This window comes from Odocoileus virginianus, chromosome 9 (assembly GCF_023699985.2).
Source record: "Odocoileus virginianus isolate 20LAN1187 ecotype Illinois chromosome 9, Ovbor_1.2, whole genome shotgun sequence".
Taxonomy (NCBI): domain Eukaryota; kingdom Metazoa; phylum Chordata; class Mammalia; order Artiodactyla; family Cervidae; genus Odocoileus; species Odocoileus virginianus.
Genome location: NC_069682.1, coordinates 18,128,976 through 18,156,480, shown reverse-complemented (window position 1 = coordinate 18,156,480; position 27,505 = coordinate 18,128,976). Strand labels below are relative to the sequence as shown.

At 36.0% G+C, this 27,505-nt stretch overlaps 1 protein-coding gene across 1 annotated transcript; it reads right to left on the bottom strand.

Moving 5' to 3' along the window:
• Positions 1 to 840: 840 nt before the first annotated feature.
• On the bottom strand, positions 841 to 26,047 carry ARL5B (ARF like GTPase 5B). The gene is made up of 6 exons (XM_020872690.2): positions 25,325 to 26,047; positions 13,919 to 13,979; positions 11,875 to 12,022; positions 9,436 to 9,519; positions 7,971 to 8,122; positions 841 to 7,248 (listed from the first exon to the last, which is right to left on the bottom strand). The coding sequence occupies exons 1-6, from the start codon at positions 25,371 to 25,373 to the stop codon at positions 7,200 to 7,202; spliced, it is 543 nt and encodes a 180-aa protein (XP_020728349.1). The 5' UTR covers positions 25,374 to 26,047; the 3' UTR covers positions 841 to 7,199.
• Between the last annotated feature and the right edge of the window lie 1,458 nt (positions 26,048 to 27,505).

Below are 27,505 nucleotides of genomic sequence, written 5' to 3'. Positions count from 1 at the left end.
TGGACAGCAAGGAGATCAAACCAGTCAATTTCAAAGGAAATCAACCCTGAATATTCATTGGAAAAACTGATGCTGAACTCCAATACTTTGGCCACCTGATGCAAAGAGCTAACTCATTGGAAAAAACCCTGATACTGGGAAAAAACTGAGGGCAAGAAAAGGGGGTGACAGAGGATGAGACGGTTGGATGGCACTATCGACTCAATGGACATGAGTTTGGGCAAACTCCGGGATATAGTCAAGGACAGGGAAACAGTATACTGCAGTCCATAGAGTCACAAAGAGTTGGACATGACTTAGTAACTGAACAACAATGATAATCTGATGCCTCTGTTTCTTAAAGATAAAACTTTGGGAGCTATTATAAACTTGGACATTATATGGCATGGGACTAGGAAACAGAAAAATCCAGTCTAGAAGTGGATTTGAGAAAGAAAAGTAAGAGAAAGGCAAGCTCTTGGTTTCTCCTCAGTGTTTCTCGGTCTCCAGTCCCAGGCTGTTCCAGAAGTCCAAGTGTATTCCTGACCTTGGGTTCCATGAGAGCCTACCACCTCATTGTTTGTTTGTTTTTGGTTATGCTGGGTCTTTGCTGCTGTATGCAGGCTTTCTCTAGTTGCAGCACATGGGCTTCTCCTTATGGTGGCTTCTCAGTTGTGGAGCATGAGCTCTAGGTGCTCGGCGTTCGGTAGCTGTGGCATGTGGGCTCAGCAGTTGCACCAGCACCTCATTTTGAATTATAAAAATTCCTCTACATTTGCTTAGGTAAGTTTCTATCACCTGCAGCAAGACTGTTAAATTTTACCTTAAAAACAACAACAGAAACACTGGGTTCATGTCATATTGGAAAAGTAATTATTTATTATGACAAAAATAAAACTGTTGACTGAAAACAATGTTACACTGTATTGCACCATGATTGCAAATGAGCCAAAACCTGTCTAAAAGATGAACATTCCAGAGCAAACAGCATCCTTTCACTTGGATAAGTAGGCATGCAAGCAATGTATTACAGCATAATTGCAGAAATAAAGTCATGAGTACCAGGAACCTAAACTTAACATATAGAAGCATTTTATGACTGACAGTAATAAAACTATTAAAACTTTAAAACGTCTTTTAAACCCCACCATTAAAAGAACATGTTTTGAACCACTTTCAAGAAGTGATGATGTGAGTGCATTAAATAATTTGTTTGCTCTTTTAATTTTATGAATGCTTATATACTGAACCAATAGCACACATCTCAGTTGTTTGGTTGGGATTAAGAAGCAAGTTTGTGGCATGAAAGACATTTTTTTCCTCTGTACAATACCAGTGGACCCCCAGAGAGATCCAAGTCATAATTCTGGACTTATTAACACCATCTTCATTTTACCAAGCTGAGTAGCTAAGATACTGTAACAATGTTTGCAGAAAGCCTGAAGCTTCATGGATAATAATTTGTATAAATCTTAAGAAATGAACATAAACATACAGACACTTTAATGTAGTTTTACATTCTGAGGCAAGAAGTATATTATATAGGGCCTGCTGTTTCCTCTTTCATGCTCTAAAGCACCAATTTATGTTAAGATGGCAATGTGCAATTATAATCATTATATTCTCATCAGAACTAACACAAAGCAAAGCTGAATGATTATTAGCTTTATTTTTTTTAATCATCCTCTGTACAGTGATCAATAAAGTAAAATTTATAATAATTACATAATGGAAAAAAATCATAACCATCATTTTATTTCACACTTTTAATGAAATAGCAGCTCAACTTTTAAGAAAAATCAAAATGAAAAGTTTTCCTAACTATACTGAATAGTTTACTCCAAGAGAACAAAATAGGGGCTGCAGAGTCCCTGAATTTCCTGAAGGAAAATGTAAGAAGATTAAAATGATTATAGTCTTTTATGAATATGGCCAAAAGATAACAAATAAATGATATATAACCAACCTCAACTGATAGTCATTTGATATCTTACCAACACTGATGCAAATATATTCACAGTATAATAAAAATCAATTAAATTTTAAGGTTTTTCCTTTCCCTTACTTGGTTTTAATTAAACTGATTAAATATTGACTAAGCACTTGGCCATGTGCTTTAATGAACAGTATGTGGATCTGCTCCACGTTAGTCCTGCTGGTGGTAAACTAGACTAAAAGAAAACAGTCTTTGAGGAATGTTATCCCTTAGTTGTGAAATCTGCCTATTTCAATCCAGTCTGGGGGAAGGGGACTTTAATGGGATGGTGCCACATCAAGCAAACTGGAGGACACCACCATATGGACTGAAAAATGAGGTAATTTCTAAATTAAAATTTTACAAGTTTGTGCAAGAGAACATTTTTATTCTTCTAGAATTTTGTTTTCTATTCCAGAAGACATGTACAGCACATTATTTCTCCATTTCTAGGGGGGGAAAAAAAGGCAGATTACTGGTTTATAAAAATGCAAAAGGGGCTTTTTGTGACTATACTCTCAAATTCTAGAAACCTGATCAGTCTTCAATCCTTTGGTCACATTAACAGTAATATAGGCCATCCGGTTCTACAGTAAGACAAATTTTCTAGTAGTTTTAAGTGCCTTGCATGGGGGCAGTTCACTGTTTTCATTCAAATTTTCTACTGAAGACTTTAACCTCACATTATATCAAGTTTTCTGACTTTTGTTTCTACACATGCTTCTAAACCTCTAAATTAACATTTCTCAAATATCTCACAAGACTTTATATATTTAAAGCTGATTTTAGGTCTGTGAAACACAATATGTTTTCTATCTTGAATTTAAAACAAAGCAGCTAAAAAAACTTTTTTTTTTAACTGGCCTTCTTCTGTATAACTCTGGTTACCTGAAACTCTTAAAATATACTTTTTGGGGACCTGGCTTTTAGATGCCAGTCTTCACAGTAATGCTAAATGAATAAGGAGACATTACTGAAAAAACTGACTTTGAATATAAACTACTTACAGATTTATAGAGACATTTGTAAAATATTGACGTCCTGGATGCACTATCCTTTCAATACTGGAAAATCAACACAGAACTGGAGTTTGGGGTAATCCTCTAAAGCCAATAAGCTCTGAACAAACTAACCACTTCCATCCAATTAGTAAAAGCCAGGAAAATAATCAAGATATTTTCTAGAAGAGAGCACTTCCCAGTATACACTGGTGTTTTGGAAATAGCTTAAGTATCTTAGCAATATGTGGCTCATTTTCTGTTTTGCATTTTCATTAACTATTAGCTCAGTTTAAGTGGAGTAGCAGTTACTAGTTGATTCTTTGCTTTCTTATTTGATTGTATCGATATACTAAATGAAATGATAATGAGGTGGGAATCAAATAATAGAGTAAAATAAATGCAATTTCATATTACATGTCCTTCCTCTGTCTGGTTTGTTTCTTTTTCGTTGTTGTGTTTTGGGTGTTTTTTTCTTCCTTCAGTTTTTAATAGTAGTATATAAACTTTCAGAATTTTAAAACCAAAAGTTGCACTGCTGCTCTAGTTTTCTTCAGTATGGGAAAAATAGTAAGAAGGCCACAAACAATAGTAATTGTCCAAGGTCAAACAGGTCACGGCCAAATTGAGATTCAAATCTACTGCTTTAGATAGCCAGCCCTACATTCTACTGGCTACAAGCCAGCATGCTGTATCGTGAAGTGACTATACCCTGACAAGATAAAAAAGATCCTTTAGAACTGAACTAAGTATGAAGTATGTTTTGGATCCAAAGCCAGTTAGGCTCAGAAAGTTGGTCTTCAAAGATAAATATCAAGGGAATTAATCTATTCTAGGTATAATACCAGTACGTTTTTTCAACTGGTATTCTTTTACATAGTTAAGAATTCAGTGAGCTCTAGGCAGAGACAAATCCATTTATAATTCATCCTAAGATACTACATCAAAAATACTTTTTAAAAAATAAAGCTTTTATCGTTTTAAAATTTTCTTTGCTTTGTGGCTCCCCATAACTCTTCAGAGATTAATGCTTACAGCACTGCCTATATCACTGACAGTTTCCATAGGAAAATAATTGTTTTCTCCTTAGGTTAAAGATAATGAAAGTTAATTTATGTTTAATCAAAATGACTATGGTTACAAGAGTAGCATCTGTTTAAAAAATAATTTTTAACAATGAAATTTCAATTTATCCTCATTCCTCTAGTGAAGCTAGAATAAAATTATACCTTTAAGCATACTAACAAAGAACCTAAAAGCAAAAATTTGTACTTAATCATGTTATTCAATAGATTATAGATATATTATTTCAAATTTTAAGGAATTAAATTACATTAACAAAATATGCAGCTATGTTCCCATATAAAAAGGCTTATTAATTCTAAAAGTTCTCAAGTGGGATTTGATAAGAAAGATGGGTTTAAACAGGAAGAATGCAACATGTTCAATATTAAGAAAAATGCCTTGAACTTACAAGGGTAACAGTTACATTTTAGCTATAACCAAAGATTTGTTTAAATTTAGCTTCTTCATCTCAAATTAAAAACAATAGGTAGAATAATCTCCCAGAAGTAACATGGGTTACTTCTACCCCCTGCCTTCTACCACTTATTAGAAATTTTGCTAGGCAACTAAGGGATTGACGGGGAGGGTGAAACCTGAACTATTGTTAAATTAATGAGCTGCAAGTATGACTTCTAAAGAACAGGTATAATACAAAATTGAGAACTTATCTCAAAATACAGATAAAGGCACTAATCACAATTTACATTTTTTCATCAGACAGTATCTTATAGATGACTGATTTTCAATAAATGTCAGAATCAATGCTTCAATGTTAAATACGTGCTTGGGTCAAAACATTCTCTTGGAGTAAAGGATAATCAGTTTTCATATTACTACAAGAGGAACTATCTAATGAGAACCCATAAAAAAACTTAAAAAGTCTTACATGAATTTTCTAATTGAACTTTTCCCAATCGTTGGCACAAAACCTAGCTGGACATCTATTTCATCTTCAACACACAGCTAACATAAATCATTTCTAATCCAGAACCAACAAATATTTTTTAAAAAGCATTTAGAAAATAAAACAAATTGTATTTTAAAGATCAAATAGAAAACTTGAGTCTACACTAGTAGTCTGACAAAATACGATCGACTATTAACACTTTCAGTATAATGCTGATGTGGTAATATAAAAAAATAACCATATAATTTGATAGAAGAAAATGGAGCCAGCCAATCTTATTAGATACAAGAAGAAAGATATCACAATAAGAACAAATACAGGAGTATTAAATATGATTTTTCTCAGGAAAGAATTCAGAGAATTATCCCCAGTATTCATGGCTAAACTATACAACCCAAGATAGAAATTCTGGCAAAGTGTGCTTTAGGTAAATGGGATTTTCATAATTTCTCCTGCCCCTACTCTACCCCACATACACACCATGTTGATTCTTGTCTATTTTTCTCTCCTGTTCCTGATTATACATTATATTAAAAACAAAATTTACCCTCTACCTGGTACAGTATCACTTAAGAAAAAGGTTGAAAACAAGTCCCAACTAGGTCCCAAAGCCCAGAGAGTTTTCCTCTGGTGATTTCCAGTTCCAGGGAGTACTACTACTAAATAGGAATCAGAAAAATGTCACCACATTCAACTAAATTAATTAGACTATAACAAATCCAGTATACCTGAAAACAGCAAAATTTAAACAACCTACAGTAAAAATATTAAAATATCACTTTTGAATAGGTATTGATATTTTTATGAACACTGAATCCTATTTTTGACTCAAATGAAAGAATACTGCAAAAAATAAAGTATTATTCTCTATGTGTGTGTTTTATCCCTTTCATCATAGCAAAAGCACACATTTGAAATAAAGAGGATCAAAACTACAATACTTTTCCCTGCTCTCTTAAGGTATGCACTATGTAGATTACTGTTCATATTAGACCACTGCCTTAAAAATGTTTTAATGCTATCCAATAAAATAAACTTTTGCTAGATTATGAGTTTTTAACTAGCAAAAAAATCTTTTAAGTTGTCAGTGTATTAAACTTGAGTTTCATAGTAATATTCTAAAAGCCACGATTAAGTTCAGCAGTTTCCTATAATCCAGTAAAAGATTTTAGAACACAAGGCATAATTACACAAATGGCAATTGTTTCAAGCCTATTATACTACAACAGATTTAAGGAAAGTCATATGGATTTTTTAAGTAATATACTGCTGGTGGTAGAGACGCTATCATACAATTTCAAATTCTAAGAAATAAAATGAACTGTTTATTCTTCTGCTTTTTAACTATTGCCCAAAGCAGATGTGGTACCCTTGCAAATGAAACAGTTGAACTTTCTCCTGATAATAAAGTTGTTTGTAATTGATAGTAAAAATATATTTCAAGTGCCTTGTTATATTTTCAGTGCTGGTATACTTTAGTAATTTCTGATAGTTATACATGCATTGAATAATGTGACATTCTTAAAAATACCATATTTAATCAAAGTATTTACTATTGAAGTTGGGCTTTGAAATAAATATTTTACTATTATTAATTTTTAACCAAAACCAATCCCATGTTGTAGGCTGAAAACTGAAGTTAATTCTTCTAAGATAAACAGCCTTCTTAATTGAGATGCTAATAGAAACTGAAAATTATTCCATGACTTGCAATAATGTGGGGTAAAGCAACTCATTTAAAAGGCAGGTCTCATGATGTTTCATCCACTCCTTAAATATACATCTTTTAGGCATATTTCTTTCTCTATAATAAAGTTCTGTCCAAAAGTAAGTGGTTTACAGAGGGAGCAAATATTTAGTGCTGGGTAAGTTTGCAAACAGTACCTGACAATTTCCACAACTGGTAATTATCTGATAGGGGGAGGGAGCAGTCAAGAAATGAAAAGAAACTGGTCATTAAAGTTATTACAATACTTCAGAAAACATTAAACATATGACAAATATTTCTTAAAAGGCAGTCGTTGAATAATTAGAATAAGCAGTCTGAAGAATTCTGTTGCTGAAAACAGTTATACATTATGTTTATCCAACTGAAGATTAGTGCATTAAAAAAAAGTTAAAAAATCTTTTATGTTCCAGTTCAGCTGCACTTGATTCAAGTGTTGCTCACAGAGGTTTGTGTTGTTATAAATTAATTAAACATGCTGCTGCTTTAGCAGCCAAATGTACTAGGTTCATGTCACAGAATAAATAGAGTCTCTTTCGAGCAAAAAAGTTATCTCACACCAATCCGGGAGGTCATCCACTCTAGACCTTGGCATAACCTGAAACAGAAAGCAAAAGTCATTTCAAAATAAAGAAACTATGTATTAAAAACTGAAAGCATCCTTTAAGTCTACTCTAAGTATACTTTTACAAGTATAGGTCCAAACATCAACATATAGCTACTATATTACAAGTTATTTCTAGTATGAGAAATAATGAGAAGGTCAGTTTGATTTGAGGATAACTAAGTTGCTAGAAATAAACCGGGTAGTCCATATGTAATACAATGGGTTCTCCTCAGCCTACTATGTCCAAATGTAAGTTCTTTGAAAAGGAGGAATACATTAGAATGGCATTTTTCTTAATTGTTCATTGTTTAGAAGTGTGCCTCCCAAAATGACCCCTGATAAGAGACGCACTCTTGTGGAAAGCTGGGAGTTTAGACTTAATTTCTTTGACATCTCCTCTTTTATTCAGGTTACATTAGTTTTCTCCCAGTTAACGAATGACACAAGCAAGAAATGAACAACAACTGAAAATCTACATTGTAAAAACTTTCTTCAAAAGTTTGTTCTTACTCTTCTTTGGTGAAACATTCCATTTATACTAAGTTACAAAAAAAAATTGTTGGTAACTTAGTTAAACTGTAATTTAACAGTAGCATTTGAGTAAAATTATTTCAACCTGAGACACCATAAGAACAAAAATGGAACAGGATTCAAAGAAGAAAGCAAGATGAGGAAAACACTTGCGAGAAATGTGAAAGAAGCCACACACTCACCCTTCCCCTGTTAAAGCGCAGCAGGACTGGATGTGCCACGGATGGTCCTTAATTGAGCTGAGGGTGAGGTATTTAGAGATTTCAGCTGCGGTCATACACCCTTTCATATCCTGTTTATTGGCAAAGATAAGGACTGCGGCCTTCCGTAAATCCTGCAATCAACATGAAATCTTCTATTAACTTCTAAATTTTATATTGGAGTACAGGCAATTATTAATGCTGTGAGAGTTTCAGGTGGACAATTCTCCCCCAATGAAAATATTTATAATATGTCAAATATCACAATTAAAAATAAAACTAATGAAGCAGGAGGGTAGAATAGGTCCTATGGAACAATTATAATGAAATCTCTGTACTTTAATCAGGCACTAATAATTTAAAATTTTTGTTGAAATAAAAAATGACTTCAAAGAACCATGATTTAATGATTCACTCTAACAAAGACATTAAACTAATATAAGCTAGATATTAAAAGTTATTTTTCTGTTGTTGGGCCACATGGGTCAAGCTAAAAGTAAAATAAACCTGAGTCTGAAATAATGACTTAAAATTATCTTAGCAATATTCTAACAGGTCAATATAGTATACTATAGAATCTATCCAGAATTTAAAGGAGAGTACTGAAGGTGAGGGTTGGGTAACAATACTAATTAGTCTGTTTAACTGAAGCTCATTGATTAACGTTCACTACAGAACTGGAAACACTGGAAGTAACTTTAATGTTCATTAACAGAAGAACAGATCAACTGTGGTATATATACTAAGAGTAAAATACTATATAGTTGTTGATGGGTACACAAAATTGTAGTAATAATGTGCACAGTGATAATATGCATAATATTCATTACTTTTAGGATGGTGTAATCTTTCACGATCGTCTCAGAGAGAAGGGAAGAAAATCAGATTGGAGAGATATCACAAGGTATTTAACATCTTATATTGAGTGGCAGCGACGTAAATGTTTTACTTTCGAAGTCTTTTGTATATATGAACTATTTAGAATTAAGCAACCCCGTGGGTTGCAGCCTTCCAGGTTCCTTTGTCCATGGGATTTTCCAGGCAAGAATACCGGATTGGGCTAGGGGATCTTCCTGACCCAGAGATTAACCTCCTGCATTGGCAGAAGGGTTCTTTACCACTGAGCCACCAGGATAGCCCATTATAAACTGTAGGGATGAAAAGATCTTAAATTCTCCATTCTCTTGCCACAATTTGTCAGACTTACAAGTAGTTTTAACTGTGAAGACTATTTTCAATTAATAGCATCAGTCTCCAGATTAATGTGTTGGGTTTTCTTAAGTTTGATAAAGTATTAAAATTTTTTGACTTCATGACTTTCATCAGTTTGATATATAAAACTTTGTTAATGAAGAAATAACCAATAGCAGAGCACATTAATCTTTGTGAAAACACAAAACCAGTAAGTGGACACCTCACTCCATTTATGTTTGTTTTCAAAAGTTACCTCGTGAGCCAACATTCTGTATAATTCTTCTTTCGTAATAGCGAGTCGTTCCCTGTCAATGCTATCAACCACAAGAATGATGAACTAGAAGACAAGTAAAAAGAAAGAAAACTGAATGCGATGTTCATGTTTTCTGCAAAACTACTCTATGTGCTATAAGTACTTTCTACTATGACAACATCATCACTATAAAACTGGTCTTTTTCATCATAAAGAATTTGTATTATACTGAATCACATCAAGCAGTAAAATCCAAATGTTAATAAGAAACATAACACAACTTCAACAAATAAAAACCATGCTGCAGTTTATTTTTTTAAAGTGATATTTGAATATATAATATGCCCTTAAAATATATACTAAGATTTATTTTAAAATGCAGGTAGTAAAAGGTATTTTTAAAAAAGAAAGCCACAGTCTTTAAAAAAAAGTCAGAGTAATTTAAATAACTCACTAAAACTTAAAAAAAATTTTTTTACATAAAATATCAACAATAGAAGGGCAAGAAAAATGTGTTAAATGGAAATATACACACACACTTGGATGTTACTAATAGTCTAAGAGAACAGGAGAAAGCTATTGATAATGGTGTAAATAAAGGTGTGTTACATATTCACAATATAGCATCTTTGATAAGAAAAATAAGATACAATGAGAAATCATCCCTAACTCGAACATCTTATACAGAAGAAAAAGAAATGAGACTAAACATTTTGAGGGTTACAGAAGAGGAGTCAAATACACAGGGAGGGTAGAGCCATATTGTCCAGATGACTTTACAATTGGGGAAAACAAACAACTAGAGCAACCCCAGCACAAACTAATAAGAGCTTACGAAGAGATAAAAGGAAATGTAAAAACAGGGGACAAATGTAAGAAATACAATCAGAACAGACAGAATACAGGAAGTAACTCTGTATGTTAAAGAAGGAAGGTGTCAGAAATTACTCAATGACTGTGTAACTTGCTGTACTGAAATGGAGACATTTCAGCTTTTAAATGACGTAAAGAATTTAAGACGCAAGATAAGAAGGGTGAAAAAAGTGAACAAAAATCACTATGTAGATAAAATCTCTACCTAAGAACCTAAGACTGCAAATGCTATGTGCTATGCTACTATGCTACATTACATGGAAGGTCAAAAAAAGTTCTCTGTAGTAATTTTGATATTCTTGTAGAAATAGTTCCTAAGGACAATTCATGTAAGTGGACTCACTAATAATGTATGTCTTTCTGGACCAATGTGAAGTCTTTTTGTGTCAACAAACTGAAAAACTACCATTTAGGAATGTTATCAATACATATGAATCAGCTGGAACCAACTCTGATCTATTCACCAAAGGTAACTGCTCCTTTCAGACTTGGAGTTAACTGTGAGCTTTGAAGAAATTACAGCTATGTTAAAATGTTGTTCTTCCCTTATTCTAACACATTTTATTTTCAGAATGTTATTTTACTATGTTATATAGAAATATATACTAATCTAACCTATAACCGTAAATATTAGCCTATCAACCTATCCTCCCCTTGCAAATAAAAATAATTAAGCACTACTACAACTGCTAAATATCTATGATATGCCATCATGGTTTGGCCAGTCACACACTGCACTAGAATATATACACACATACACATAGGCTATTATATTATAAATCTAGAGGAATAGGTTTTTTTTTTTAATTTTAAAAGACAAGTTATTCACCAAAAATTCCTTGCATCAATACTCCCACCTCCTCTGCAACTCCTTCTCAAAAAAAAAACCTCAATTTTTAAGAGGTTTCATTACAGAAAAAGTAACTGGCTTGGTGTACCTCTTTGTAAATAAAAACTATAGATGCAATTGTGCATTAGCATTCCTGAAGATAAACCTCTCAATAGCACTGCACTTTAAAAAAAAAAAACTTGCCTCTAAAAAGATTAAATAAATACAAATATAAAAGATACTCCAGATTTGCTTCCTGGGTTGACTCAAATAATGAAATAAATGAAAGCAAATGCTGGGAGGATGGCTTGCAAATCATTTGCTTTTTATTTAAAATATAATCTCATCAAAAACGTGAATGTTCAATTTATGTGATTTAAAAATCCTATATTAAACTATGCTTAAAATACTGTATTTCCCCCTAACCACAGCCTCTTGTAAGGTTGGGAAAGGTAATATAGCTCATCCTAGTGTCCACTGTCTCCAGCAATGGAGATATTACAGTATTAGCCTAAGGATGAATTGAGAGAGCGGGACAACAGTAAGCACTCCACTAGTAATAGCTCCCATTATTCTTCCGACTTGCCTTTCCTCTTTAATTTGAAAACCTCAAATTCCTTACAGAGAAAGAATCTTATTAAAAGGGAACTGTCACTATGCCTTCTGTACAGCCTATCTGTTTTCTGGGTTTACTCTTTGGTTCTTCTCATTCAAATTCAGAAGTAACCTCAGTATACCTCTGTATTTGAGTAATACGTATTCCAGGATGACCGAAGTGACTCTTGACCACCAATATCCCACATAAGAAAATGAGTGTTCTTCACAACTATTTCTTCAACATTGCTTCCTATGGTTGGAGATGTATGAACCACTTCATTCATTAAGCTGTTAAAAGACAGATACCATAAAAAAACTCTTGTAAATCTTGAGAACCCAAAGCAACTGTTATTTCTGTATTTTCATATAAATCAACCTTTTTTACTTGCACCAATGATGGTAATCACTAGCAACAAAAATAGAACCTTGCAGAACATTTGTAAAAACAATACCTACACAAACAACAACTGAAGGAATGCTTTTTGGTTCTTTTAATAGAATAAACTACAGGCTTGATCTGGACAGAACTGTGTGGTGTGAGAGTGCATTTTTGTGGCCAGAATTCCAATAGTCCCATGTCTTCTTATCAGTTAGAGCAGAACCAATCCCCTATGCTGAAAGAGCAAATTTCTAGGTGACTGTGTCATCTATACTTGTAAAGTAGTAACCAATGAATAGTAAGTAGGCTATCATTTTTTAAAGACTGTCTACGTGAGAAAACTGACACTTGGTTCAGCCATAAGATCACTGGATGTCTATTAACTAAAACTACAGTCGATGTGCCATCCTGTTCTGGGCTTGAGTATGGTGGTTGTTTAGTCACTAAGTCATGGCTGACTCTTGCGACCCCACAGACTGTATGCAGTCTGCCAGGCTCCTCTGTCCATGGGATTCTCCAGGCAAGAATACTGGAGTGGGTCGCCATTTCCTTCTCCAGGGGATCTTTCCCACCCAGGGATCAAACCCGGGTCTCCTGCATTGTGGACAGATTCTTTACCAACTGAGCCACAAGGGCTTGAGATCATTTTAAAGACTGTCTACGCTGAGAAAGCTAAAACTTGGCTCAGCCATAAAGATTCCTACATGTCTATTAACCAAAACTATAGTCGATGGGCAAATGAAAATACACTGATGCTCATATCACGTGTATTATCATAATCATCAGTTAAGCTATATTAATCAATTAATTCAACAAAATTTATCTGCCTATGTCAGTACTATGTTAGAAGAAGCTTGTAATTCTCCCCTTGGGTTTAATGTACATATTTTTGAAGCTATATGCAAAATTACTTCAACAATGATGACAGGTTTCTGAAATGTTTATTTCTAACAGCCAAAGGCTAAGGCACACTAAATTACATAACGACCAATGGATGAATGTTTCAAAGAAAAACAAGTAGTTATTCAACTCCGAAACAACAAGCCGTAAGTTGGTAGCTTTTCAGCAAAGCGGCCGAAAAAAAAAACATTAAGCATTGCTTAAGTGAAGTATTTCTGGAGAGCTGTCAGCTGATATACTTAAGATGAGGTGGGAAGAGACAAGAAGCACACAATGGAGCACTGTATTTTATAATTATGTGTTAAAATGCCTGGGACACAGATCCATTTCCACTGTTTAACCAGGATCACTGCATTGGCACTGAGAGGATAATGACAGGCAGTCTGACAAGTGGATTGATGGGCTGTTAAAATATCCTGAAAGTAGTAATGTATCTCTCTGGAAGTCTCAAGCCTCTTGTTGCAAGCCGCTGAAGCCGTATTTTCAGGTGCGATCTTCATTTCTTTTGATTTGACAAGTCTGGGTATGTTAAACAATTCCTGAGCTATTAGTCAGGAGAGCAGTAATAGCTTCAAGATATCACTCTATTCACACAGACTCAGAGGAATGAGCTCAGCAAAACGCACTTTATCCCATCCTTCCCTCACAGGAATGTGTGCTTACATTATTTTTAGTTTAATATTAATTCTTTCTTTCAAGGCTGGAAAAAAATGAGTGTTTTTGAAGGCTGTAGCAAACATACAGCAAATTTACCTTAAAAACTGCTTAATAAATTTTCTGTTTGGCTAAATACAAAACCGTATGTTTAAGTTTTCCCCTTATAATGGCATCTCATTCTTATTAATTATACAAAATTAGCTCCAATATTGAAAATAAAAACTGCTTAATCAAACACCCATACTTACAATTGATAAAGAATGGTGGTTTTCCCTGCGTTATCCAGTCCCACTATAATTACTTTGTGTTCTACAAAAAGAAAGCAAACCAGAAACATTTAACACTGCTGCACACTTCAATTACACGCTTTCAACAATGATTATTACTTAGCTCTCTAATGAGAATCATTCACTGGATATTTATTCCTGGATTAAGATACAGACAGAAAGAAAGCTTTACAATATCAAGGCTACTTGCATTAAATGAGGCAATCTGTTATGACTTTCTCTCTCTCTTATAAAACAATCTGGGAGATGGTAAGATGCAGGCAAAAGAGAACTTTCTCACTTATACTGAGTTTGGAGAAAAAACCCAAATAGTAATCTTGATGAGACAGAATGACTTAAAATGTAAGTTTAAAAAAAAAGCGTTGTACACAACTGCTTGCCCTCTCTACTAATCAAATTAGTTTTTTATCAAGTTGTTTTTACAGTCGGATGTTTTCCCATCTACACATACCGAGATTTTTTTTCCTTTCCACTTAAAAATCCAAAAAAACTGAAAAGTATTCCCTGTCAATAATAAGATGTACAATTTCTTTAAGACACATAATTTCAACCAGACTTTTTTCCTCCCATTAATTTACAGACAAATAAGCAATTACTAAGTTTTTCATGCTTTTTCAACTGTTTCCACTCTTCATACAAAAAAACTCTTCAGTTCCCCTCTTCTGGTGCCATGCGTTAGAAGTGTCATTTCTTTCATAACACATTTTTAAGGCCCAGCTAATTATTCTGTTAAGTAGTAGATATTTGGGAACTGCCTTGGAATTCAGAAAATATTTTACATAGCATCTTTGCTAGACTTTTAACCTATACAGAATGTATGATTCCTCTTTCCCAGGGCAGAACGTTTAAAAAGTTACCAGTGAACTCAACAGGGTATGTAAGGAAGTTGCCCTAAGAACAGCCACATAATCAACTGATTTGTAGTGAATCTGCTACATTTCATAGCAGATCCCTGATGCTCTTGGTAACCTCTGATGAATGTCAAAATTCTGATTATACATCTAACCAAACAGTATCAATACTGCACCCATCAAAAGGAGGAGCCATAATTCACATATGAGTTCTCACGTGACAAAACATGTCTACCTTCTCATGACCCGCATGCTACACAGGCACTGTCGATGGTACTGCAAGACAAACGACATGGTCCTCTGGAAAGGCTATTTTCACTATGGCAGGAGTTACTTTTTAAAAAAAATACAACTTGTTTGCTTATCTTAACTATCATTCTTTTTCTTTTTTGACTTTTGATTTGTATCCCGTAATTTCTGATGGACTCAATCTTCAAGTGCTGCTCTGCTTCTGTCCCCGAGAACAGTACAAGAATGACAGCACTCTTATTAGTGGAGGAACAGAGATCCTAAATTTTGGCGACAGCTGGAAACTCCACCTGCCCAGGATCTGGAGACCACGTGGCCCTGGCGGACATGAGAAGAAGCCTCTAATATAAAGGTGCACTCAACCTGAGTACTCCTGCCAGGAGAAGGCTATGGAAAGATAATACCATCATTACTGAGCAATTCAAGTGAACACACAGGGCCACTTACAAACAGGACTGCTCTTGGCCTTACAGTTGTATTATAATCACTATTATGGTACTGAAGACTTGTAATGGTAAACTCATAAATAACCCATCATTTTGAAAGACTGGCCCCGAGTTTAAACTGTTAGGAAAGAAAACACTGAAGGTAGATGGAGTATGAACTTCATTAAAGTTTCAAATGCTTAATTAACTTAAGGTTAATCAAGGTTAAACTTTTCAGACTCCTTTCTCCCTCAATGACATGGAATTCTAGCAATTAAGACAAAACATAAAATTTCAACTCTGTCTTATGATGAAGGGATGTGTATCTATCCTTCAGGTAAACTGAGGCCTATCTTCTGAGCTTAAAATTGAGTCTATATAATAAAGCACCATCAGTAAAAGAACAGCTAGGTGCTTTTTAAAAGCATGAAATAACCAAAAGTTTATCTGAAATCTTTCCTTTGAAAAATCTCTATAGCATTATTTATATATTAAGAATAAAATCAAGTTCAAAGAGCATTTAGTAAAAAGCCAAGTATAAAATAAAAGCTGTTGTATTCTATGCACACCCATAATTCTTCCTCCTCCTTTCAAATGCCTCTGCTGTGTTTAGCTGCTACTTGAGTATGTCAATGACCAAAGATTTAATTCAGTTTTCAAAGGAATACTGAGAAAAATATGGAAAGTGACACATATCATAGTCACTTATCATAGACATAGACATAGACTTATCATGACTAAGCAGAAAAATTTAACACACTGCTTTAAATGTCCAACAGTGGGTGTCTAGATTAATCAAATATAAAGTTTCTTGAAACTACTCAATCACAGTGCTCTATCAAATTTTCAAATCAATACATATCAAAAGCCTACCATCATAACTACCATAGTGTACGGTATTACCTGATATTAAAAGGGGGCCCTCACGCTTGCAAAATATGACACAGGGAGTTTGTTCTGTACTGCTGTCTTTTTGGTTAGGCATAATCAACAAGCCATATACAGTTCTTATTTTATGTGCGGAAACCCAAAAGATCAGCTAAGAGACTAAGCTGTGTAACTGTCAGTGATTTCCTGTAGAGTAGCTTCGATTAAAAACAATTTCCTTTGCCTTTCATTTGATGTGCTTTTATTATTTATTTACCTAGTAGGCTGAAAAAATAAATTTCAAAATATATCAGTTATGGTTCAAGTGAGTCTCAACTTAAGGTGAGAAGGGATTTATGCCAAAGGTCGAACTGCAAACTGCTGCCTCTGGGATGAACTTGAAATATTTTAATGTCATTTTTATCTACAGGGCAGGGAGTAGAGATTTCCACTTCACTAAAATTGCTATTTCTAAAGTTATAAGGAGAAAATTATACAACTGTATATTTTTATAACTGCAACTTCTCCTCAACATGTATATGTAAGCCATATATTCTTATCTTCCAGCTCTTCAAACTACTCTCCATGAATACAAAAGTTAATTTTCAGTTAAGCTTAAAGAGGGCAAACCATAACATGTATGACACTGAATTCTTTATTTCAAATGGACTTTACAAATGTAATTAAATTAAGATTTACTGTCTTTTCCCCAATGTTTCCAGATAGCATTATTTATTTAAAAAAACAGGTTGTCATGGAGTAATAGGCTGCCTGTGCCTAGGGAAAGGAATGCGTGTTTTGAGCATGGTTATGTGTGGAAAACCAAGTAATTCTGGGGGTAAGCCATAACAATCAGAATGACAAGGAATCCAAATGTTTTAGAACTGTGTCACAACCCATGAGATGGTCTCTGTGGGCATCTTACTTCACTAGGAATCTCTTCCAGGAGACCAAGCTGCACCTCTACCCTCAACAAAGGTCTGAAAATAATTGTTTCCAATGCTACTAGCTGATGAATCTCCAGAGCCCAGCACAAAGCAGGTTTATCTATATTAAATGAAGGAAAATGCTCAATCATAGAGCTTTTGTTTAATTTTGACCAAGTGTTTGCACAGAAGTTTTTTGACAAGTCTTGGCTTTGGTGTTTATTCTCTTGGATTTCCTTAAAAGCTGGTTCCTCCCCATCCCCCCACTCCCCAGTAAGGAAGACATAAAGAGTATACAGGATGAGGCTTCAAAGAAAATTAGTATGCTCACTGGCTTGTAGACAAATACAGGTAAAATGGCTAACAGGAAAAATATGATGAAAAAGGAACTTAAAAAAAATAAGTAGGAAAAAGAAAACAAAAAAGTTTCTTCCAACTAAAAAAAATGTTTATATACTCAATTTGTAGTTTTAATAAGGATAACAAATAGAATTTGTAGTTTTAGCACAGACTATTAAACAATGAAAATGGACTAACGAAAAAAAAGTATTGGAGAGGCAGTAAATACTGACAGTTAATAAACAGGAAATAATGTTAATATTTTATCATGCTAAAATTGAATATTATTAAAATATAACTGATAAAATGACCAACTTTTAATCTTAAGACAAAAGATAGCCACCTAGATGTCATGAAATAGGGATTGCTATCTTCTAGATACATAATATCTGCGCTAAAATTGTCATATAACCAGAACAAGCCCTCTATGAACACAGAGAATGTGAACAACTATGTAACTAAACAAATAAAGATGCACTATGCCAAAATTCAGTGACTTGGAAATTTAAAATACTGCATGTATAGAAAATAAGTTTCCATTATCGCAATAGGTAGGGAGTAAAATGTCAGAGGATATGATGTCACAACCTGAGACCTGAAGGCCTGGAGAGCAATGAGGCACAGTCTGCCTCTTGGAGAGGGCAAAAGGGAGAGCCATTAGAAAAATCCTGTCCTATATTATACTATTATAGAATCATAAAACATCATAGCTTTATCAGCTCCTTCTCTCCCACCTCTTCATCAATGAATGTGTTACCTATACGGCAAATCTGAGGAACCCAGGTCTCCAGAAATGCACAAAAATACTGACCTGGGCCACCTTGCATACTTTATAGATTAAGAAATTACAGGCCTATGAAGTTAAAAAAAAAACTCAGCAAAAATACACTTTAGGAATGAAGGCAAAACAGACATCTTCAGATGAAAGAAAACTAAGAGAACTGATCTACCAGCAAAACCACACTACAAAAATGGTAGTGTAGTTCCTTTAGCCTGAAAGGAAATTATACAAGATGGGAATTCAAAACATGAAAAACAGGAATGTGGGTAAATATAAGAGAACATTTTACCCTCTCTTAAAACTGAATGCAATACAATATATTAAAATCTGTGAAATAAAGCCAAGGCAGTACATAAGAGGAACATTTATAGCTTTAAGATGTTTATATGTGAAAGGAAAAAGATAAAAACAATGACACCCTGCTGCTGCTGCTAAGTCACTTCAGCCGTGTCGGACTCTGTGCGACCCCATAGACGGCAGCCCACCAGGCTCCTCCGTCCCTGGGATTCTCCAGGCAAGAATACTGGAGTGGCTTGCCATTTCCTCCAATGCAGGCATGCATGCTAAGCCGCTTCAGCTGTGTCGGACTCTGTGTGACCCCATGGTCAGCAGCCCACCAGGCTCCTCTGTCCACAGGATTCTCTAGGCAAGAATACTGGAGTGGCACCCAACCAACCCTTAAGAAGGTGGGGGTAGGGAAGGAAAGGAAACTCAAAGTAGATAGGAGGACATGAAAAACAAGAATTAGTGAAACAGAAACAAACAAAAGAGAAAATTTAAACCTTTTCTTTGAAAAGATCTAACAAACCAAAGGTGGGACTAATACCAGCTTTAAAATTTTTCATGAAGTCACTGCAAGAGAAGAAGAGAAAGTCTCGAGGTAAGCGATGGCTCAGAGGGTAGAGAATCTGCCCGCAATGCAGGATTCCCGGGTCACGAAGGGTCAGGACACTGAGTGACTGACAAATGAGAAACATCTGTGTTTCAATCAAGACTCCAGAGTAATCAACTGGGGGGGAAAAGTCTTCAGTAAATTCTACTGGGGCAAATATCCACATTAAAAATAATAATAATAATGAATCCCAACCCCTACTCACATCATAACCCCAAAACAATCTGAGATGGCTCACAGACCAAAGCATCAAATCTAAAGCTTCTAGATGAAAGGAGCAGGATACAGAAAGTAACAATCACTTAAATAATAATATATAGAGAAATGAGACTTCACCAAATCCAAAACTTCCACTCAGAAAAATCTCCACTAAAAAATGAATAGAGAAGTCATAGGCTGGGGAGTTGGGGGTTGGGGGGGGGGGGTGGATATATTCACAAAACACAGCTGACAGAAGACTTAATTCCAGGATTCAAGCTAAGTCGCTTCTGTTGCATCCACCTGTAGCCCACCAGGCTCTGTCCATGAGATTCTCCAGGTAAGAATGCTAGAGTGGGTCACCATGCCCTCCTCCAGGGGATCTTCCCGACCCAGGAATAGAACCCATGTTTCTTACCTCTCCTGCACTGGCAGGAGGGTTCTTTATCACAAGCGCCACCTGGGAAGTACAATTCCAGGATAAATAAAAGTTTTTTGACCCTCAAAAAAGGGGCGGGGCAAAGGATTCAAACATTTTGCAAAGAAAGATATACAAACAGCCAGTTAGCACATGAACAAGTGTTAATACCCAAAAGTCATCAGAGAAATGCAAATTAAAACTAAAATGAGACACCATTACACACCCAACAAAATAGCTAAAATTAAAATACTGGCAACACCAAATGTTGGTAAAGATATGGAACAAGTAGAAGCCTCAAATGTTGCTGGTAAAAGTAAAGAAAAAAAGTAAAACCACTTTAGAACAATCTAACTACCCATCATGATACAAATGAATAAACAGATCAGGCAATGGAATTACTTATAACAGACTATAGGGAAAGCTTCCAGGGTAAATACACAGAAACAGAAAATGAAACAGAAACAAACCTAAGACACTTAGAAGACATAGCACTGTGAAGCAATGATATAAGAACAACAACAACAAAATAACATTTAGCAAATAATAAGTTTTTATAAATTAGAAATATAACAGCTAAAAATAGTCAATAGGATTGGAAGACAAAGAAATACCCTAGAACTCATACATACACACACACTCTCTCTCTCTCTCTCAAAAGAAAGAAAAATAGAAAGGACATTTAGTACCATATGACCAATAAGATTTACAGATTAGTAGAGGAAGAAATCCTAAATTTAAGAAGAAAGAAAACAGATTTCCTAGAATGAAAAATACTGGGAGCTGGAAGACAGTAATACCTTCAAAATTCTGAAAGAAATGCTTTCCAACTTGGAATTCTATATCCAGCCCAAGTATAAATCAAAAATGAGGACAGGCCAAGATATTTTCAGGTATTTGGAATCACACACAAAAAATTATCACTTTGGACACCTTTGCAGGAAATTTCTGAAGGATGTACTTCATCAAGGAGTACAGCCAGGAAATAAGAAAAAAAAAAAGAAATTTCTAATAAAATGGAAAAGCAAAGGAAATTCCTAGAATGGTAGCAAAGACAAGTCCAGAATAGCAGGATAGCAGTCAAAGATGAGAAACAGATCCAACTAAGAGCAGGATGGAATACTGAGGGGGCAAATAGGAAGGTTAGATCATGATAGGTGTGATGTAGAAACTCCACTGTTCCTTCCTGGAAAATTTCATGGACCAAGGAGCCTGGGGGGCTACAGTCCATGGGGTCACAAAGAGTTAGACACAACTAAAGCAACGTAGCACACAGCATACACAAAGAAAACTAACGCAATGGATGTGATTATTCAAGGGGGGAAAAGCTGCAGGAAAAAGGGAAACATAATTATAGCATATTGCAGCTCAGTAGTAACAAAACCTTACAGTCACAAAAATGAAAAGACAGGGTGTGGATTAACCCAAAATACTGTCCTGGGATAATGAGGGAAAAGGGTATAAAAATACTAATTTCTCTTCTACCACAATAAGACAAATAATTAGAATAGCTGTAACAAATATAACATTATGTGTTGATTATACCTCAATTCTTTAAAAAGCCCAAATTATGATTAAAATTTCCATATTATCCAGAATATGCATATTATCCAGAAACGTGTGATTTGACTAATACACATCATTTAGACTTTAGAACTATATAACTTTTTTAAAAGTGTGTTACTAAAATTTTTGTTTGAAAAACAAAACAAAAAAATTGAACAAAGTTTTTTTATATTGGGGATACAATAACAAATTAGACAAAGTTTATGCCTTGAGGAATTCATTTCTACTGAAGCAAACAGACAAGTACTGTAAACAACTAAACTTATATTATTACAAGGAGTGATAAGCTTTACTCAGAAAAACAAGGTGGGTAAAGACTGAATGTTGGGGTAAAAGAGGTCAGGGAAGGGAAGGGCTCTATGAGGAATGACATTTGATCAGAAATCTGAACCATTTGAAGGTATGGATAAAGCAGGTTTTAGAAAACGGGGCAGACAGTGATAAATTTAAGTCTGGTGTGTTTAAAACTGGCAAAAAATCCAGAATTAAGAGCAAAATACTAACAGGAGACATCAGATGTAAGCCATCAGAAGTGAATAACAGTAACAATGCCATACAAATTGGCCATCATTGCTCAAAATGATAGCATGAAATTAACCAATGAGAAGGAAATGATGAGTTAATGAAATTAAAATGTCATTGTTCTTTGATTCTGAAAATGAACTACAATTAAAATCATATTCTACTCATTCCTAAGAGACTTGGAAAGCTTTAAAAAAAGAAGAGTGCTCAATTTCTGAGGTGAATCTAAAGACAGATATCTACATATGCATTTTACACAGGCATAATCTTATTTTATTGCACTTCACAGGTATTTCATTTTTTACAAATTGAAGGTTTGTGGCAATCCTGCATTATCAGATGATGGCTAACAATTTTCAGCAATAATTAAATTAGGATATGTACATTGTTTTTTAGACATAATGCTATTGCACATTTAATAGACTACAGTATGGCCTAAACATAACTTTTATGTGCATTGGTAAAGAAAAAAAACTGTGTAACTGGCTTTTTTGCAATATTCGCCTTATTCTGGTAGTCTGGAACCGAACTCAGACTACCTCTGACATATGCTTGTACAAAACACATAAACAACCACAAAGATATACACAATAGTTTGCAAAGATAATCAGATTTAAAATTACTTCCTTCATTGATAAGTGCATTGAAGTGATAAGTCTCCTAGCTTAAAATAAGGAAACACAAAAGTCACAGAGATTAAACATGCACTTTGTCATAGCTTTATTTAGCCAACATGTGCTGTTATTTTACTTATTCCCACAAAGGTATCCCATTTATGAGAAGATGCTTGGAAACAAACGTTGGAAGAAAGATGAGGGAAAGGACTATTTAAGGCAAGATAAACAGTCCTCAAGTCCATCTTTATATTCCAGTCATCTTGGCACTGACGCCCAGGGCCACTCCTTCCCCTTCTGATTCAACTGGTCTGAGGTGGGGCCTTGGGCATATCATTCTAATATGCAACCAAGACTGAGTAATTTGAGTATCACTGGATGTGTCATAGCGGTGAAAAGGGAAAATGCTGAGATTGTCAGAATACAAATAGAAAGTAAAAATACAGAACTAAAGTATCAATCTGATCATATTATTCCCCTGCTCTAAAAATAACATATAAGGACCAAACTCTTGAAGGGCTCTATGGCTAGCAGGTCTACACACAAGGCCTTCTGTGATCTGGTTCTCCCCATTACCTCTCCAACTTCATCCAGGCAAACTAGGATACAGCCAAACAAAACCATGTACCCAACTATTTCATTCCTCTCCTATTTGCATATTAGTACTTCTACTCAGACTGCTTAGCATGCCTCATAAACACCTATTTATCACTGAAGTCCAAGTATATCTTTTCCTGTAATGTCTTCTAGGAACGACCTGAGAAAAAATTTATTGCCTCCTTCTCGGTGACCATCACCACGCTTTTATGACATTATCTGTGAAATAATTTACCATGCTGCATCTTCTTTGAGTACTTTGAGAGCAAGTAACTATGTTAACTTCAACTTTTCTGTTTATTTTTAACCTTTGTCTCTCCTATGCCTAAATCTCATGTCTGGCTTTATGGCCTATGACTAAATGTTAGTCGTATGAATGAATACAATGACAGAATAACCATTATGTAGTTCTAAATTTTCTAAACAAGGAAGTTAAAAGGAAAAGAAAAATTCCTAAATAGTAATGGGAATTTAAAAGGACGAAACAATTATATGACTTATAGAAGTAGCCCATTGAATGTCTTTCATCATCTGAATTTTCCCTCTTCATCCTTCATTCCCTTCTAGTCTGATTAAGAAGCCTCAAAAAAAAATGATAAAACAGGGTCTTCCCTGGTGGTTCAGTAGTTAAGACTTCACCTTCCAATGCAGAGGCTGTGGGTTCAAGCCCTGGTCAGGGAGTGAAGGTCCCACACGCCCCAGGACCAAACATAAAACGGAAGCAATACTGTAAAAACGTCAATAAAGACTTTAAAAATAGTCTACATCCCCCAAAACAACTGTAAAAAATGATAAACACAGTAATAAAACAGAAAGGAGAGAAAAGGGGATGGGACAAATTACAAGAGAACTCAAACTATGAGAAAAGATAAGCAGGTAATTATTAATCTCTATACTTTCATACACATCTTAAAATGTTGCTTTACATAGTAAATTCATGTAATGAGGATTAGAAAACATACACTGCTGAAAAAATACTGTATTAAAGTTATGGATAATATCCACATGGAATTAAAACTCTGGCCACTTTGAAACCTGCAGTAATTCCGTTTATACACACACGTATATGTGTATGGATATATCCATCTTTATTGACTTGTAACCTTGAAAAAGACTATTTTCGTTTTCTTATCGATCTACAGAACAAGTGACTAAAGTCATTTCATTCTTCTAACTTCTTAAATCCAGAAAAAATAAATCACACTAGCAATAACTGATTGCTACTATCATAAAACACTGGCTTTTATTATGCCCGGATGGTAAATGCAAAATAAAACTGTTTTAGAACTGGCTTTAATTACTGAGATAACAACAGTTAAAAGAATGCCTAAAACTTTACCTATAGCCGGCCCTTTTGTCTGGGTATATTCTCTTCAGAAGCCATCACGTCTTATTTACTCTGACTGAGAACAGGTTTTACAACTTCTTGGCCGTTTGGACTTGCAACTTTTAGACATCTCAGAACCAGTTTCTAAACGAATCACGGACACGCAATATCCTTCACAGAACCAAAAGCACTGAGCTTTTCAATATCGAAGAAAGGAATAAAGGGTTTAGGACGAAGATTTCCAGAAGCCCGTGTCTCAATTCATTCCCAAGTCCGGGAAAGCAGGCGAAATCAGAACGTGACGGCTAAATGGATAAAACAGCAGGGCGGAAAACAAAGCAGCACTAGTAACGTGTTTGTTTGTTTGTTTGTTTGTTTTTAAGATGATAGGTTTCTGGGCGAACACATCCTGGGGAAAGACTTAGGATACTTAATTAGAAAAGGAAAAGGCCCTCCAAATGCCTCCGGGTATCATTAGGTTGCTTTCCGCTTTCCTTTGGCAAAATTTCCAAATTCTTGGTTTGGATCCCAGGACACCAAATGCCCCCTCTTCTGACTTTCCATTTCTCGCAACTATCATTCCGTTTCTCGCAACCATCACTTGCACCTTCTTCCAACCCAAAACAGTGAGTTTCTACCCACCCCCTCGACTAAGTCACTTCCCTGCGTCTCAGAACGTTTGTGTCCACCGAGGGCCCTGCCTTACCTTCCCCTAACCCCCACACAGCTGTCCCCCTCCAACGGTTAGACCCTCTGCCTCGGATTCGAGCCGCTGCGCAGCTCCATCCTTCTCACCTTGGTTACAGAAGAGGCTCCATAGTTTCGCAAAGATCAGCCCCATCATGAGCACCTGGGCGGGCCGCGGGGTCCGTCAGCAGCAGGTGCCGCTGCGCCGGGACCCCCACCGCGGGACTGGCCGTGGGGCACCGAAGGAAAGCCGACTGGGACCGCGCGGCGAGGGCACTGGTTGGCGGAGAAGCCGCGATTCGCCACTCAGCTACCGTCAGAAGGCACTGCGCCGAGTCCCTGGCCGAGAGTCCTTTGTTCGAGCCCGCTGAGCCCAACGCCGACCCGTAGTCCCCTCGGTCTGAGCCCACCTACCCACCAGAGCTTCAACCAGCCCCAAGCCCCGCCTCCGCTCCACCTCCCTTTCCGATCCGTGGACCACCCATCGCCGGAAGAACGGCGCCGGACGTTGGCGGGCTGACGTCAGCCCACGCCTTCGATGTGGCGTTTCCTCAGTTTCACTTCCGGTGGGCGGGCTCCGCGCTACCGGAGGGGTGGAAAGCGGGGGTGTGCGTGGAAGTCGCGGAGTTTCCCGGGAAGAACGCTTCTTCCGGCGTCTTCCTGTTTAGAAGCTGTTGCTGAGTTACCTTTCTTGAGTTTCTGTTGACTAGCAGGAGCCTTCCTGGTCCTTAAACCTGGGTACAGACTACAGTTACTCTGAGCAGCTGCCGTTTGCTGCACAAAAGGGAGGAATGTTTCAACTGTCAAGTTCAGACTGGCAGGCAAGCTTCGATTCTGCAGTGATTCTTAATTCTGAATAGAATTGATTACAAGAGGATACATGGAATGCCTGTAAAAGCAGAGTTCGACTGTGTGATTAATTTGTGCTCTGTGTGGTCTCAGTCCTATCCGAGTCTTTGCTACCGCACAGAACCCCGCCAGACTCCTCTGTCCACGGGATTTTCCCTTCCCGGCAAGAATACTGCAGTGGATTGCCATTTCCTTCTCCAGGGGATCTTCCCGACCTAGGGATCCATCTCTCCTCTCCTGCGTCTTCTGCTTTGGCAGACCGATTCTTTACCGCTGGCATGCTTTACCTGGGAATCCCGTGCGATTAGTTTAAGGTTCCCCTATATTCCAAAGTATTCGGTGTTTTCGAGAATCTCCAGCCCACAAAATAAAAAAGCGTTTTTTGTGAAGTGTTGATTGGAGATGAGTTCCTTTAGTTAAAATGAATCCTAGGAATTGTTCTTTCCAGTTTAGCAAAACAAGGAATAGCTACAAAGTGCAAAACAAACTGAAATTTCAAGGGGAAAAGTTGGACAACTAGGAATTATATAAATGTTTATTATTATCTATTATCTAATGTTCTTGAATAAGAACCATGGACTTTCCTGGTGGCTCAGATGGTAAAGCATCTACCTACAACGTGGGAGACCTGGGTTCATTCCCTGCGTCTTGAAGATCTCCTGGAGAAGGAAATGGCAACCCACTCCAGTGTTCTTGCCTGAAAAATCCCATGGACGGAGGAGCCTGGTAGGCTACAGTACATGGGGTCGCAAAGAGTCGGAAACGACTGAGCGACTTCACTCACTCACTCATTGTAAACTGACTTAAGAAAAGTTTTGGAAGAATTGGCTGCACCTGGAATTCAATTCAATTTATTACTCAGTTAACTAAGAGGTCCGCATATATATAAGCCAATTTTCTACATACTAGTTTCATTTCCTCGCCCCCCCCCACCCCCCACCGTCGTTAGGTTTTAACAAATATGATCGCTTCACAGATTGGGATGAAATGTAACAAATACCCATGAAACTGGAGGAGAGAAATAAAAGACTATGGACTTAAGTGGTAGATTTTAACCTCAGCAGCAGGGGCCTGTTGAAACAAACTATTTTATTACTTGTACAAGTATAAGTGTATTTCTTATTATGTGCTTCCAGTGTTATGTGCTTCCCTTTAAGACTTATATGTAAAATAGTGTGTTTCAACATTCTGATTTTAAAGGTAAGTTTAAATCTCTCATACAAAAAGGTATGTACTAGGTCTATGAAAATCAGTTTAATTTCATGACCCTGAATTGGTCCATTGTATATATGTGTATATACAGCAACCCCATGGACTATAGCCCACCAGGCTCCTCTGTCCAGGGAATTTTGCAAGCAAGAATACTGAAGTGGATTGCCATTTCATTCTCCAGAGGATCTTCCCAATCCAGGGATCAAAACCAAATCTCTTGAGGCTCCT